This window comes from Rhincodon typus, unplaced genomic scaffold (genome assembly GCF_021869965.1).
Source record: "Rhincodon typus isolate 14 unplaced genomic scaffold, sRhiTyp1.1 hic_rhity00003605, whole genome shotgun sequence".
NCBI classification, from domain to species: Eukaryota; Metazoa; Chordata; class Chondrichthyes; order Orectolobiformes; family Rhincodontidae; genus Rhincodon; species Rhincodon typus.
In genome coordinates, this window is record NW_025969243.1 from 1 (window position 1) to 14,934 (window position 14,934).

At 49.9% G+C, this 14,934-nt stretch overlaps 1 protein-coding gene across 1 annotated transcript; it reads right to left on the reverse strand.

Annotated features, from left to right (window-relative positions):
- Positions 1–11,153: 11,153 nt before the first annotated feature.
- LOC125481794 (phostensin-like) lies at positions 11,154–14,436 on the reverse strand. The gene has a single exon (XM_048593700.1). The coding sequence runs from the start codon at positions 14,430–14,432 to the stop codon at positions 12,408–12,410; it is 2,025 nt and encodes a 674-aa protein (XP_048449657.1). The 5' UTR covers positions 14,433–14,436; the 3' UTR covers positions 11,154–12,407.
- Positions 14,437–14,934: the final 498 nt, after the last annotated feature.

Here is a 14,934-nt window from a genome sequence, read left to right on the forward strand (position 1 = left end):
ATCTGCACATCCCTGGGCACTACGGGCAATTTAGCACAGCAAATCCACCCTAATCTGCACATCTTTGGACTGGAGCACAAGAAAGAAACCTACACAGTCACCCAAGGCTGTGAGGCGCCAGTGCTATTCACTGAGCCACTATGCCTAGTGAGATCAAGGCAGCATTCCAGCGTGCCCATTAGGCTGGCATCTATGGCCCACTGGTTACAAACAATGTCCATGGATCTCAGTGGGTAGGACTGGTTTCTGAAACTGTAGTGTTTCCCCCTGTTGTGCGGTGAATTTCAACAAATTGCTAAGCAGACACCCCACTCCAAGTGAGGCGATCATAGAGCATTGACTTGTTCATCAGGGAAAACCTGCCTGAATCTGGTCCAACAGGTACTGGGGCAGGAAAACTGCTCAGATCAATGAGAGTCTCTATTTCACAATGAGCTTTTTCACAACGTCATTGAGCCCGAACCAACCATGAAGCCAGAAGAAATAGGAGCAGTAGGCTATTCAGCCCCCTCAAGCCTGCTCCTCCATTCAATAGGATCGTGTCTGATCTGACATTCTTCATGTCCACGTTCCTGCCCTTCCCCTGTAACCTTCGATTATAAAAATCCACCTATTTCAGCCTTAAACGCATGCAAGGACCCCACAGCTCTCTGTGGCAAGGAGTTCCAAAACCTTAATCCTCAGAGCAGAAATTCCTCCTCGCAGACTTATATTGGCATCCCTTTCTTCTAAGACTATGCCCTCTGGTCCTAGACCTTCCCGTGACGGATCATATCCTCTCAGTATTTACGCCTTTGAGCCCCTTAAGAATCCACACATTTCAATGAGATCGCTTCTCATTCTTCTAACCTCCAATGAGGAGAGTCCCAACCTGTTTAGTCTTTGCTCACAAGACTATCCCTTCAAACCAGGGATCATCCTAGGGAACTTTCTCTCTGAACTGCATCTGATGAAATGATATGCTTAAGTATTGCAGATATGGTCTAGCCAGCACCTTGTACAGTTGCAGTAGAACCTCCCTGTGCTTATCCTGCAAGTCCCTTGAAATAAGGGCCAACATCACATTAGCCTTCCTGACTACCATCCATGTTGTTGTTTATTTTCCATCCGAACCTTCTTTCACTCACTTTGTTTTGCTCTCTCGTCACATCCTTCTATCTCCTGTTTCTTCACCCATATAGCCAGCAAGCTCTCAAATACTTGTTAATGTAACGGCCAATTCCACGTGCTTGCTACTCTTTGGAGCAAAGAGGTTTCTCCAGAGAACCCCCCCCTCCACCCCGCTGGATTTGCGAGTGACTGTCTCCTCGATGGCCCCCTTGTTTTGAATTCCCCTGTCCAGGGGGATCACTTTGCCTAACACCATCTCATCTAGGCCTTTTGAAATCTCAAAGCCTTCTTTGAACACATACCCATCCCTCACCCCCCACCCCTTTCCTGAGGGAAAACAGACCCAATCAGCTCAGTCTTTCCCAACAAATCGGAGCAGGAATAGGCCCTTCAGCCCATCGAACCTGCTCCACCGTTCGATAAGATCATGGCTAACCTGATTGTGTCCTTAATTCCTCTTTCCTGCATGTCCCTCGACTCTCTCAGTCAATCAAAAATCTGTCTAATTATACATTCAATGAGCCGGCCTTCTCTCTGGGGAAGAGAATTCCGAAAACTGAACCTCTAGCAGAAGGAATTCCTGCTCATACCTGTCTGATATAATTGGGGGTCCCCCTTACGTTTAAACGGTGGCCCCTAATTCTTGATCTCCCCCATGACGGGAAACATTTTTTCAGTACCTATGCTGTCGAGATCCCTCAGAATTGTACAGGTTTCAATAAGATCACCCCTCATTCTTCTCAACTCCGATAAGCATAAAAGCAACTTACTCAACCTTCCCTGAGCTGTTTCCAATGCATCTCCCTCCTTTAGTCTGATCACCCCAAACTGTTACATGGTCTCAGCAACATCCTGGACAGTCCGCTCCCACTGTGGCTAAGCACTTCAGAAAAACTTTAATACTTGAACTTTCAGCTTTGCTTCTTTAATTTCTACTTAAAGCTAAGAATCTGCGACCCAAAACATCAACTTTCCTGCTTCTTCGATGCTGCCTGGCCAGCTGTGTTCCTCCAGCTCCACACTGTGTCATATCTAAGGTCTGCAATGTGTAACTTCTAACCTTACGCATCACTATAATTATTGAAATATTTAACATTGTTCTTTCTTTCTTTCTTGTTCTTAAGATTCTGTAAGTAGGTACTTGCAGCTAAGATACACTTTTCACTGTACTCCTGCACTGTTGTACTTGAGTACATGTGACAATAAAATCAATAAAATCTAAAAATCTAAACAGGATAATTCAGGATCTTCTTCAGTAACTCAATACCCATTTGTAATGTGGTGAACTGGAACTGTGCACTGTGTTCAGTTCTGAGGAAGGGTCACTTGACCCAAAACTTTAAGTCTGATTTCTCTCCGCAGATGCTGCCATCCCTAGGAACAAGCAGACTAAAGGGGAGGATGAGGCAACCATGGATGGACAAGGGAAGTCAGGGACAGCATAAAAGCGAAAGAGAAAGCATACAATGCGGTAAAGGGCAGTGGGAAGCCAGAGGATTGGGAAGCGTACAAAGACCAACAGACGACAACGAGAAAAGAAATAAGGAGGGAAAAGATTAAATATGAGGGAAAGCGAGCCAGTAATATAAAAGAAGATTGCAAGAGTTTCTTTAAATATGTAAAGGGAAAAAGTGGACATTGGGCCGCTGGGAAATGACACTGGAGAAGTACTGGAGAATGGGGGACAAAGAAATGGCAGAGGAACTGAACAAGTACTTTGTGTCAGTCTTCACAGTGGACGACACAAATAGCATTCCAAAAATTCAAGACAATCGGGGTGGGGGGTGGGAAGAGGGAGGAGGAGGCGGGCGCAGAGGTGAGTACAGTGGACATCATCAAGGAGAAGGTGCTAGAAAAGCTGAAAGGTCTGAAGGTGGATAAATATTCCTGGACCAGATGGACTACACCCCAGAGTTCTGAAGGATCTAGCTGAAGTGATAGGGGAGGCATTGGTGGGGATCTTCCAGGAATCACTGGAGTCAGGGAGGGTCCCAGAGGACTAATGTAACCCACTGTTTAAAAAGAGAGTGAGGCAAAAGATGGGAATTATAGGCCGATTAGCCTGACCTCCGTCATTGGTAAGATTATGGAGTCCATTGTGAAGGATGAGATTTCTGAATACTTGGAAGTGCATGGTAAAATAGGGTAAAGTCAGCATGATTTCATTGAGGGGAAGTCATGCCTGAAAAATCTGCTAGAATTCTTTGAGGAGGTAATGAGCAGGTTAGACCAAAGACAGCCAATGGATGTTATCTACTTGGACATCCAGAAGAGCTTCGACAAGGTGCTACACAGGAGGCTGCTGAGTAAGATAAGGGCCCATGGTGTTAGAGGCAAGGTGCTAGCATGGATAGAAGATTGGCTGTCTGGCAGAAAGCAGAGAGTGGGGTTGAAAGGGTCTTTCTCAGGATGGCAGCCGGTGACAAGTGGTGTTCCACAAGGGTCAGTGCTTGGACCACAACTTTTCACTTTATACATTAATGATCCAGATGAAGGAACTGAGGGCATTCTGGCTAAGTTTGCAAATGATACAAAGGTAGGTGGAGGGACAGGTAGTATTGAGGTGACAGGGAGGCTGCAGAAGGATTTAGACAGGTTTGGAGAGTAAGAAAAAAGTGGTAGATGGAATGCAATGTGGGAAAGTGTGAGGTCATGCACTTTGGTTGGAAGAATAGGATTTTATAAATGGAGAGAAAAGTCAGAAGTCTGAAGTACAAAGGGTCTGGGTGATGTCCTAATCCAGGATTCTCTTAAGGTAAACTTGCAGGTTGAGTCAGCAGTTAGGAAAGCAAATACAATACTGGCATTTTATTTCAGGAGGGCTTGACTATAAAAGCAGGGATGTAATTCTGAGGCTTTATAAAGCTGTGGTCAGACCACATTCAAAATATTTTGAGCAATTTTGGGCCCCAAACCTCAGGAAGGATATACTGGCCTTGGAGCGGGTCCGGAGGAGGTTCACGAGAATGATCCCAGGAATTAAAGGCTTAATACATGAGGAACATTTGAGGACTCTCAGTCTATACTCGATGAAGTTTAGAAGGATGAAGGGGGGATCTAATTGAAACTTACATAATGCTGAATGGCCTGGACAGAGTGTACATTGGGACGATGGTTCCACTAGCAGGAGGGACTAGGACACGAGGACACAACTTTAGAATAAAGTGAAGACCGTTTAGAATGGAGATAAGGAGAAACTTCTTCAGCCAGAGAGTGGTGAATCTACAGAACTCACTGCCACAGAAGGCTGTGGAGGCCAGGTCATTGAGTACATTTAAGACTGAGATAGATAGGTTCTTGATTGTCAAAAGGGTCAAGGGTTACGGGGAGAAAGCAGGAGAACGGGGGTTGAGAAACTTATTAGCCATGATTGAATGGCGGACCAGACTCGATGGGCCGAATGGCCTACCTTCTGCTCCTATGTCTTATGGCCAGACCTGCTGAGCTTTTCCAGCAACTTCTGTTTTTGGAACTGCGCACAATTGTCCGTGAAGGGCCCAGCTTCACAACATTTGGGATTTGAGGACAACATTTTTCACCCAGATGGTGGTGGGGGTCTGGAACGCACTGCCTGGGAGGGTAGTTGAGGTGAGAAACCTCACAACCTTTAAAAAAGCAATCGGATGAAGTGTCATAACATTGGAGGCTATGGGCCTAGTGCAGGAAAGTGGGACTAGAGTAGGCAGTGCATCTTTGGCGGTAAGGGCCAGACGGGCTGAAGGGCCTCTTCTGGTCTGCACGTTTCAAATGACATGAAGAGTGGAAGTGAGGCGAGGTGTACAAAATAGACTAAACCAGAATCACAAGTGGTTTTTGTTCAGAGCGTTTCATTGACAGGAAGTTTGGTAACCAGAAGTCACGGTGAGAACAGAAGTTGACTGAAAACGGAGGAGGAGAACGTTTTTAATTGAAGAAATGGGAATGTGCTGTCCTGGAATGAGCAGGAGAGGTGGCGGGGAAAGCAGACGCAAAATTAACGTGCAAACGGTTCGAGCTGCTGAGTTCCCAGGTCGTACACCGAAGGTGCAAGTGGTCGGCGCCTCCCGGGGGCAACCCGAGTTGCCGGATGATTTGCAAACTTGCAGCGGCGTGCACACGTTCGACCTGCTGACACTTTCGGCAGCGAGATCTGGGGCACTGCCGCCACAGGAGCAGCGCTGTGCACCCCACAGGAAACCCTATCAGAGAGATTCTAACACCCTGGCACATAGAGCACTGTATTAAGGTCAGGCAGACAGCCTGCTCGGTCATAATGGTAGGTTCCTGCCGAGGGTCTTTAAGGGGGAAAACGAGTTGGAGGGTAGGAGAGACGGCGTTGCAGAACTCAGGGCAAAATGCAACTGAAGGCACGGCCTGTCGGATGGGGACAATCAAAAAGCTCAGGAGGCCGGAATTGGATGAATGCAGAGCAACTCTGCAGGGCTTGGAGGGGGGTGGTGGGGGGGCTGGAGATGATAGAAATGACTGGGCGAGGGGTGGGGGTAGGTGGAGAGAGAGGACCTCGCAAGGAGATTCGAAACCAAGCCTCCGGAAGCATCAGCATCCCCGTCAGATTGCGAGCTCTCCGGGAACTGTTCGGAATGGCCGGCATGAAGAAGAGGCCTCCTTCTTCCCCACACGGGGAGGACAATAGAACGGATTGTGCTGCCAGACCAAATAAAAGGAGGGGGGAGAAAAAAATAAACTGCATTCCTATCTTCCAGCTCACGTCTTAAGCCTGAAATGGCTAATATCAGCATTCTAATCCATGCATCACTGTGCCCAACACCCCACAACAACCTTTGTTTGCTCTCCCCAATTTGCACCAAATCACAACAAGGATACAGTGCAGGAAGAGGCCATTCCTACTGCTCCCATCCTTTGGAAAAGCAATCCAAAAGTCCCACAAGGCAGCATCAGAGGAGCAGGAAAGCTGACATTTCCCGTCGGGACCATTTCTGAAGAAGGGCCCCGGCCCGAAACGTCTGCTTTCCTGCTCCTCTGATGCTGCCTGGCCTGGTGTGTTCCTCCAGCTCCACAGTGTTATCTCTGACTCCAGCATCGGCAGTTCTTACTATCTCCAAAAGTCCCACTCCCTCCCCAAAGAAGACTGAAAAACTTTCTTGGTATTTTTTCCCCTCTCTCTATAAATGCTTCCAGACCTGCTGAGTTTCGCCTGAACTTTCTGTTTTTTTTTACATTATTAAGTTCCACTCTGTTGCTGCTCCTTCCCAATAACTCTGCACCTTTCGCTTTCACTTCAAGTATTTAAGCAACTCCCTTTTCCATAGGTGCTTGTGAACCTCCAGAGTACTTAAAGTACCAGTGCAGAGTCATAGAGTCACACAGCACGGAAACAGGCCCTTCGGTCCAACCAGTCCATACTGACCATAATCCCAAACTAAACTGGTCCCACCTGCCTGCTCCTGGCCCATATCCCTCCAAACCTTTCCTATTCATGTACTTATCCAACTGTCTTTTAAACATTGTAACTGTGCCCACTTCCATCACTTCCTCAGGAAGTTAATTCCACATGCGAGCCACCCTCTGTGTAAAAAAAATTGCCCCTCATGTCTTTTCCAAATCTTTCCCCTCTCACCATAAAAATATGCCCCCTAGTCTTGAAATCCCCCACCCTAAAAAGACACCTGCCATTCACTTTACCTCTACTCTTCATGATTATATAAACCTCTACAAAGTCACCCCTCAACCTCCAGCTCTCCATTGAAAAAAGTCCCAGCCTGTCCTCATAACTCAAATCCTTCATTCCTGGCAACATCCTGGTAAATCTCTTCTGAACCCTCTCTAGCTTAATAATATCCTTTCTATAACTGGGTGACCACAGTGATCCAGAAGCGGCCTCTCAAAGTCCTGTACAACCCCTGACATGACGTCCCAACTGCTATACTCAAAGGCCTGAACAAGTTCCAAGTGATAATAGGCAATGAATCAAAGACGATAAGAAGAGATTAGTGTGGTTTGGTGTTGGTGGCATGGACGTGATAAGTGGAAGGGCCTGTTTCTGTGCTGTATGACTCTATTCCAGTCTACAACAATAACACCCTCCCCCCACCCCCAATTACTCTTAAATTTCCCCTTTGCTCCAAAAACAACCACAGCTTCCACTGTTAACTCTCAAGCCTGCAAAGGAAATCCCCTTCCTGCAGTCACTTCCTGGTTTCCTCTCTGGGGAGCCGTGGAGCAAGTGTCACTTGGAGCGTTATATCCTTCCGAACCAGGGTTGCAATCCGGAAAAAAAAAAGGGGCTGAGGCATGTGGATGGGTTGTCACAGGCAGGAAGTGGAACATGCAGTGAAGCACTTTGCTCCAAGGCGGGGGTAGGGAGGAGAATTTGGTCAGCTGTGGCTCGCTGCAGTAACTCTCATATCTCAGAGATAACAGGTTGCGGGTTCGAGTCCTGCTTGGGGGAGATGTTTGTCTAAGTCTGTGAGACAGAGATAGCAGGAACTGAATGAAGAAGGGTCTAGGCCCGAAACGTCAGCCTTCCTGCTGCTTGGCTTGCTGTGTTCATCCAGCTCTACACCTTGTCATCTGTGAGACAGAGCTCTAGTTGTGTGTTTGCTGACTTTGCAGTTCTAGGGACATTATGTTGAGGGATACAGTAATGTTTGAGGCATCGGCTCTCAAATGGGAACAGAATTACTCTCTAATTAATTCTCCTTTCCATTCCACTCAGGGGCTGTTTGCCGTCCGAGGGTTTGGAAGCACCCCATGCACTGCATTGAAAGAAATTGACACGCTTAGCACCTCGTGCTTTTGTCAAATTTGAACTGTTATTTCCTGCCTCTTTCTTAAAAAAATGTTTTACAATATATTTACAAGTGAAAAAAAGAGAAAGAAATGATGGTATTTTAAGGCAATCCAGGGGGCTTTCTCGGGCTGATGTCCACTAACCCGTTAAACGACATTATGAATGATGTTTAGGTTTGGCACCACTTTTTGGGACGGGTTTTTTGTGGGGGGAGGGGATGTCGAGGAAGGTTTGCTATAGAAATGCAAACGTTCTCTTGCTGTCTCATTCTGTTTCATTTCCTTTGGCCAGAGGCAAGATTACACGTGTTTCAGCACAAATACTGTGCTGTAAACCACATATGCAGGACCGTGTGGAAGGGAGGATGAGCACGTCAGTAGGCACTTTATCAGCACTCCGGAGAGAGAGAGAGAGAGAGGGAGAGAGTACCGTACTATTTCAGTCGATAATTACTGATAACCTTGTTTACCTACTCGAACATAACTGATAACCAAGTTTACCTAAGCTTATCTTCTGATTTAAAAACCGAAAGAATTGCGGATGCTGTAAATCAGGAACAAAGACAGAAGTTGAGGAAGGGTCACCGGACCCGAAACGTTAACTCTGATTTTTTTTCTCTCTTCAACAGATGCTGCCAGACCTGCTGAGCTTTTCCAGCAACTTCGGTTTTTGTTAACTTCCGATTTGTTTGCATATTGATCTCCAGGAACCGCAATTTATTTTGGTGGGGATGGGAGATTTTCAGGTTTCCACACTGCCCTGGGTGTGAAAAATACCGACCTGATTTTGTTCTCGAACCCACTTCTAGATTATGTTGAGAAATTATGCTCTCCTACCGAGGTCTTTATTTCTCTCCCTACCCCTCACTGCTAGTGGAAACACTTTCTCACCTACTGGACGTACTGACTGCCTTTAATCGCTTCGATTAGTTCACTGTGACAGGAGGCCAAGTTTTTGCAGCCTATCTTTATGACTTAGCCCTCTGCGTTCATCTTGAACTGATCTAATGTTGCCGAAAATACTTTATACCCCTGTTCTTGTCACTCCCCGGACCCAACTGCTTCAATATTCAAACATGCTCCAAAATGCAACCAACCTCAACCTTGTAATGCACAGTTCAAAATCGTCGCGTTTGCCCCCCCAATCCATTGCTCCAATTTTCTGCAGTCATGGAATCATAGAAGCAGGTCATTCATACTGATCCTCCTCAGAGCATCCCAATCAAACCCAGACCCACCCCTCACATCCCTGCATTTCCCCACGGCTGACCCACTTAACCGGCACATCCCTAGACACTGAGGGGCAATTTAGCATTTCCAATCCACCTAACCTGCACATCTTTGGATTGTGGGAGAAAACTGGAGCACCCAGAGGAAACCTATGCAGACATGGGGAGAATGTGCAAACTCCACACAGACAGTCGCCTGAGGGAGGAATTGAACTCAGGTCCCTGGTGCTGTGAGGTAGCAGTGCTAAGCCACTGAGCCACGGTGCTTCCCCCAAGCTTCCATCTTTCCCCCCTCTAATGGTTCCCTCTCTTCCCTCCATCCCACTAATCTGTCATGGCTGATTTAACCTGCTCCCTGGAGCATCACTGCCCACACAGCCTACACCAAGCTACATGCCATCCTGACCATAAAACATAGGAGCAGAATTTGACCTTTCAGCCTGCTGATATGTTCCTCAACCCCATTCTCCTGCCTTCTCCCTGTAACCCTTAATCCCCTTACCGATCAAAACCTATCTCTGTCTTAAATATACTCAATAACTTGGCATCCACACCCCTCTGCGGAAATGAGTTCCACAGATTCATCACCCTCTGGCTGAAGAAATTCCTCCTCACCTCAGTTCTAAAGGGTCGCCCCTTCATACTGAGGCCGTGCCCTTGGTTCTAGTCTCTCCTACTAGTAGAAAAATCTTCTCCACTACCACTTCTCTCTCCGCATCTTGTCCACGTCAACTCTATCCAGGCCTCTCAGTATTCGCCAATATCTTTTCAAATTCCATTGAATAGAAACCGTTCCTCACAATGACAAGCCCTTCATCCCTGGGATCACTCTTGTAAACTTCCTCTGGACTCTTTACTATGCCAGCACAGCCTTCCTTAGATACAGGGCCTAAAACTGTTCACAATATTCAAATGCGGTCTGACTAGAGCCATACACAGCCTCAGCAGTACATCCCTGGTCTTGTGTTCTAGCCCCCCTGAAATGAATGCCAACGTTACATTTGCTGCCCTAAACTGCTCATTGAACCTGCATGTTAATCTTAAGAGAATCCTGAACCAGGACTCCCAAATCCCTTTGTGCTTCAGATTTCCGAAACCTTTCCCCATTTGGAAGACAGTCCAGGCCTCTGCTCTTGCTACCAAGTGAATAAGCTCACACTTTCCCACACTGCATTCCATCTGCCACTTTTTTGACCACTCTCCCAGCCTGTCCAAGTCCTTGTGCAGCCTTCCCACTTCATCAACACAACAGGAACCACTATCCCTCACTGTCACTGGGTGACAATCCCAGAATGCCCTCCCTAACAGTGCTGTAGATCTCCCTGCACCTCAAAGATTGCAGTAGATGAAGAAGCAGCTCACCCACCGCCACCTTCTCTGGGGATATCTGGGGAGAGGCAATAAATATTGTCCTAGCCAGTGAAAGCCAAATCCCATGGGGGAACTAATCCCTGTCCTCTAAATACTTCTCTCTGATAAAGTGTTAAGAGTGTTTTCAGGGATGTTGCCGGGACTGGAGGGTTTGACCTAAACTGAGAAGCTGAATAGCTTGGGGCTATATTCCCTGGAGCATCATATTGAGGTTGTACAGGACATTGGTGAGGCCTCTTCTGGAGCATTGTGTCCAGTTCTGGTCACCCTGTCGCAGGTAGGATATTATTAAGCTGGAGGCGGTTCCGAAAAGATTCACGAGGATGTTGCTGGGAATGGAGGGTTTGAGTTATAAGGAGAGGCTGGGTAGGCTGGGACTTTTTTTCACTGGAGCGGAGGAGGCTGAGGAAATCATGAGGGGCATGGATAGGGTAAACAGCCAAGGTCTTTTTCCCAGGGTTTGGGAGTCCAAAACTAGAGGGCATAGGTTTAAGGTGGGAGGGGGAAGATTTAAAACGGACCTGAGGGGCAACTTTTTCATACAGAGAGTGGTGGGTATATGAAACAAGCTGCCAGGTGGATGCTGGTACAATTACAACATTTAAAAAGAATCTGGATGGGTATATGAATAGGAAGGGACTAGAGGGATATAGACCAAATGCTGGCAAATGGGACGAGATTAATTTAGGATATCTGGTTGGCATGGATGAATTGGACCGAAGGGTCTGTTTCCATGCTGTACATCTCTATGTCTCTAAATGTAACTCTCTCACCCAACCTCCAAGCCTTCACCTGGGTGCTGTGCTTCTGTTTCTCTTCATAGGCTTCACCAAAGAAAATCTATAAGCACAAGTTCCTGTTCACTGTGATGAGAACACTCCACTGTAGGGTCTATGTGACATAATGTATACCAACGTTAGACATTAACAGACTGGAGTGCAAACACAGATCATTGCACTCCCCAGTCATGTCTATAGAGAACGTCACAAACAATAATTCGCCATGCACACAGGGTTACAAGAATTGTGGTCTGATTGCACGCAACATGCCAGGAAAGTAGCTGGTTCTTTCTATTTCCTCCCCCTCACCCCTACCAGCGGAGAGCGTTATTTTGTATTTACTGCACTGACGAGTTGCAAAGGCACAAAGAAGCAGTGTCCCACAGTGAATCTTTAAGCGAAGTGGATGGATCTATAACATATGGAACTATGCCAAGGAATTCAGCAGTGCATAACTATCTGATTACAACAGACACATGAACAAGCCCAGCGGCAGAGACTAGCCAGCTGTTCGCAGGAAAGGAGTGCTGAGAATGGTAGAACCACATTCATTTCATTCACTGAGAGAGAAAGAGAGAGAGTGGCCAGGAAGCGGGTGGAAGAGAAAGAATGGAAATGTTGGAAGGGGTCAGATGGAGCTAAAGAGAAACGGTATAAACTTGCATCGACTTTAACCACTTTCACAACCTCAGAGAATCCAGAAGCGAATCATAGCCAATCATCGTAATCCCTTTTGAAGTACAATTACTGGTCGTAGTCACGGCAGTCACTTTGTACAAAGATAATCCCCATGAAGGGAGAGCACGAAGTGAATCGAGTTAGAGATAGGCAGAATGAGAGGGAAAGAATGGGGAAGAAAGGGAAAGATGGCAAGGTAGAGAGAGTGGTGCAAATACATTCACTCTGTCTCTCTCTCTCACACACACACACGCATATTCACTCACACTTACATTCTCACACACACAGGTATGCAAATACATTCACTGTCTCACACACACACACATACAAACACATTCGTTCACTCCCACGCGCACACGAGAGAGACAGGAAGGAGGAAGGGAGAGAAAGACATGTGATGGAACAGTGATGGTGAGGAACAGTTCTCCCCGTGCTGGCACATCAAGCTTGTGGAGTCTTTACAGCTTAAACCCCTCGATGAACGTACCCCTCACACTATCCCTACCTCCGCCCTCCTCCAGCGCCCACCTTCTGGGAGTGCCCCATTGCCTGATTCACCGTCCCCCCCACCCCGGGGCGTGCCTCTTACCTTCCCTCGGCTGACGCCGGACTTGACCAGGCATGACCTCTGCAGCGTCAGGTAGCCGCCGATCACCTGGATCTCCTCAGCCGTCGGGTACCGTTTCTTTGCCGGGGCAGCGGGCGAGCCAGCGGGCGGCGTCCCCGAGATGCCGTTCTCTGTTGTCGTGGCGTTGCCGGGAGACGGGGTCTTGTTGGCTGCCATCTTGCGGGGGTTGATGGTGATGGTTCTCCCTGACTTGCGCTGGGGGCCGGGAGAGAAGGTAGGCCGCAGCCTCCCCTCGCCGTCCTCCGACGCCGCCCCGGGGCCTGGCCTCGAGGGCACGGGCGACAGGGTACCCTGCCGCCCCCGCCCTCCGTCGTTGGCACCCTCTGTCTCCTGGGTGACCACTCCCCCCCCTCCTCCTCCGTAGCTGGCTCGGACGGGGAAGGCCGGAAGCCTGGCTTCCCGGGGGCCCACAGTGGGAGGCTGCGGCCTGCTCATGTTGCTGCTTGGCCCCCCCCGACTGGTGTCTGGATCCGGCCTGGGCTCGGGGAAGGGGGCCCTGTCCGGGCCTAGCTCAGGCGTCCCGCCCTGGGGTCCAGCCTCTCCGGTGCGTCTCCGGTCTGTCGCTGCGCCAGCAGTAGCAACAGCAGGAACGCAGGAAGCAGCAGGGGCCTGCTCTGCACAGGAAGAGGAAGCCACACTGACAGGCTGCTGTGGCCTGGAGGAGCCGAGAGTGTTTACGTCGCTGGGGGAGGGTGGGTGGGGGAGGAGGACGGAGGCTTCGGCCTCCTCCTCCTCCTGCTGCTGCTGCTTGGAGGGCGCGGCCTGGCCATCAACCAGAGCCTGGGCCTCCCTGGGTTCAGCCTTGCCGTCCCTTGCTACGCCAGGGCCTGAGTCTGGATCCCGCCTCCCGCTGCCCACAGAACCAGGCCTGGGGCGTCCTCCTCCTCCTCCCTCCCCAACCATCCCCCGGGACCCCGGCCTAGCGGGCTGGGCCTCCTCCTCATTGCCGGCTCGGCCTGGGGTCTCCGTCGCCAACCGGGCCTCGAAGCGGCTGCAGGAGGTGGAGACCGTGCGCGGAGGGGAGGTGGTGGGGGGAGAGCGGGACTGGGGCCTGCGTCCTCGGCGCGGGGCATGAGGGCTCCGCGGTGGGGCAGAGGGTGCCCCTGAGCGGCCCGGGCGCTCCAGAATGTTCTCGGTGCTGCGGGACCGAGATGGCCGTGCCGCCAGAGCCTCCGCCTCGTCCTCTCCCCCGCCAACCCCGGCCACCCAGGTGCGCCCCCGCTGGCCGAACCTGCACAGTAGGCGGCTGACCCTTCCCCGTCCGGGGCCCTCCTCTCCCACCTCCGCTCGGCACTTCCCAAAGGAGTTCAGATCCTCCACGCTCCTGCTCAAGGGGGACCGGAGATCAGGCCGACAAGTCCCCTGCTGACCAGGCAGGCCGTTCACGCTCGGCAGCTTCTCCCCGGTGCCTGGGAGCCTGGGCCCAGATTCGATGATGGTCATGTCGTCTGCCTGTATGATTGTCACCCCTGGGGTGTGACAGGTCACCTCGGTCCCTGGGACTCCCAGAGGGGCCTGCTCCAGCTCCGAACCTCCCTTCCTCTGCTTCTCCCGCTGAATGAAGTGATTCTGGCGCAGGGGCCCAATGTTCTCCCGCAGCACCACGCTGTCCGTCGCCACGGCAACGCAGGCCTCAGGCTCCATCCCATCAGTCCCAGTCTTGGCTGCAGAGCCCATCGGGCTAGACCCAGCCTGACCCTCAGCCTGTATTTCCAATGGCGATGTCCCAGGGCACAGCCTGGCCCGCCTCCTCTCGATGATCTCCCTCTTCCAGGCCGGAATTCTGGCCAGCCTCTCCTGCTCTTCCTTCTCCTTGCGCCTTCCCTCTTCCTCATCCCTTCGCTTCCTCTCCAGCAGCTGAATCTTCCACTGAGGAGGGGATGTCATTGTGGAGTTTCGACCCAGTCACTGGTGGAATGTGAAGGGGTCAATCCTGCCCCTGGCTCTGGTCACTAAAACCTGCTCCACCCACCCACCACCAACTTCACCCCTGGGTCACCCTGTCTCACTGAGAAATCGATGGGGTCTCAAAGGTGGTGACCTTCAGACTATGCCATATGGGACAGAGCCAGACCCAGATCTACGGCCAAACACCATGTCTTTCACCCTGACACATTACAGACACTCAAAACACACACTCAATACTCAACCCTCATACTCAGTACCCAACACTCGGACACTCACAATCAGTCCCTCACACTCAATACCCAACACTCAGACCCTCGCTCAATACCCAACACTTGGACTCTCGCTCAATACCCAACACTTGGACTCTCGCTCAATACCCAACACTCGGATCCTCGCTCAATACCCAACACTCGGATCCTCGCTCAATACCCAACACTCGGACCCTCGCTCAATACCCAACACTCGGACCCTCGCTCAATAC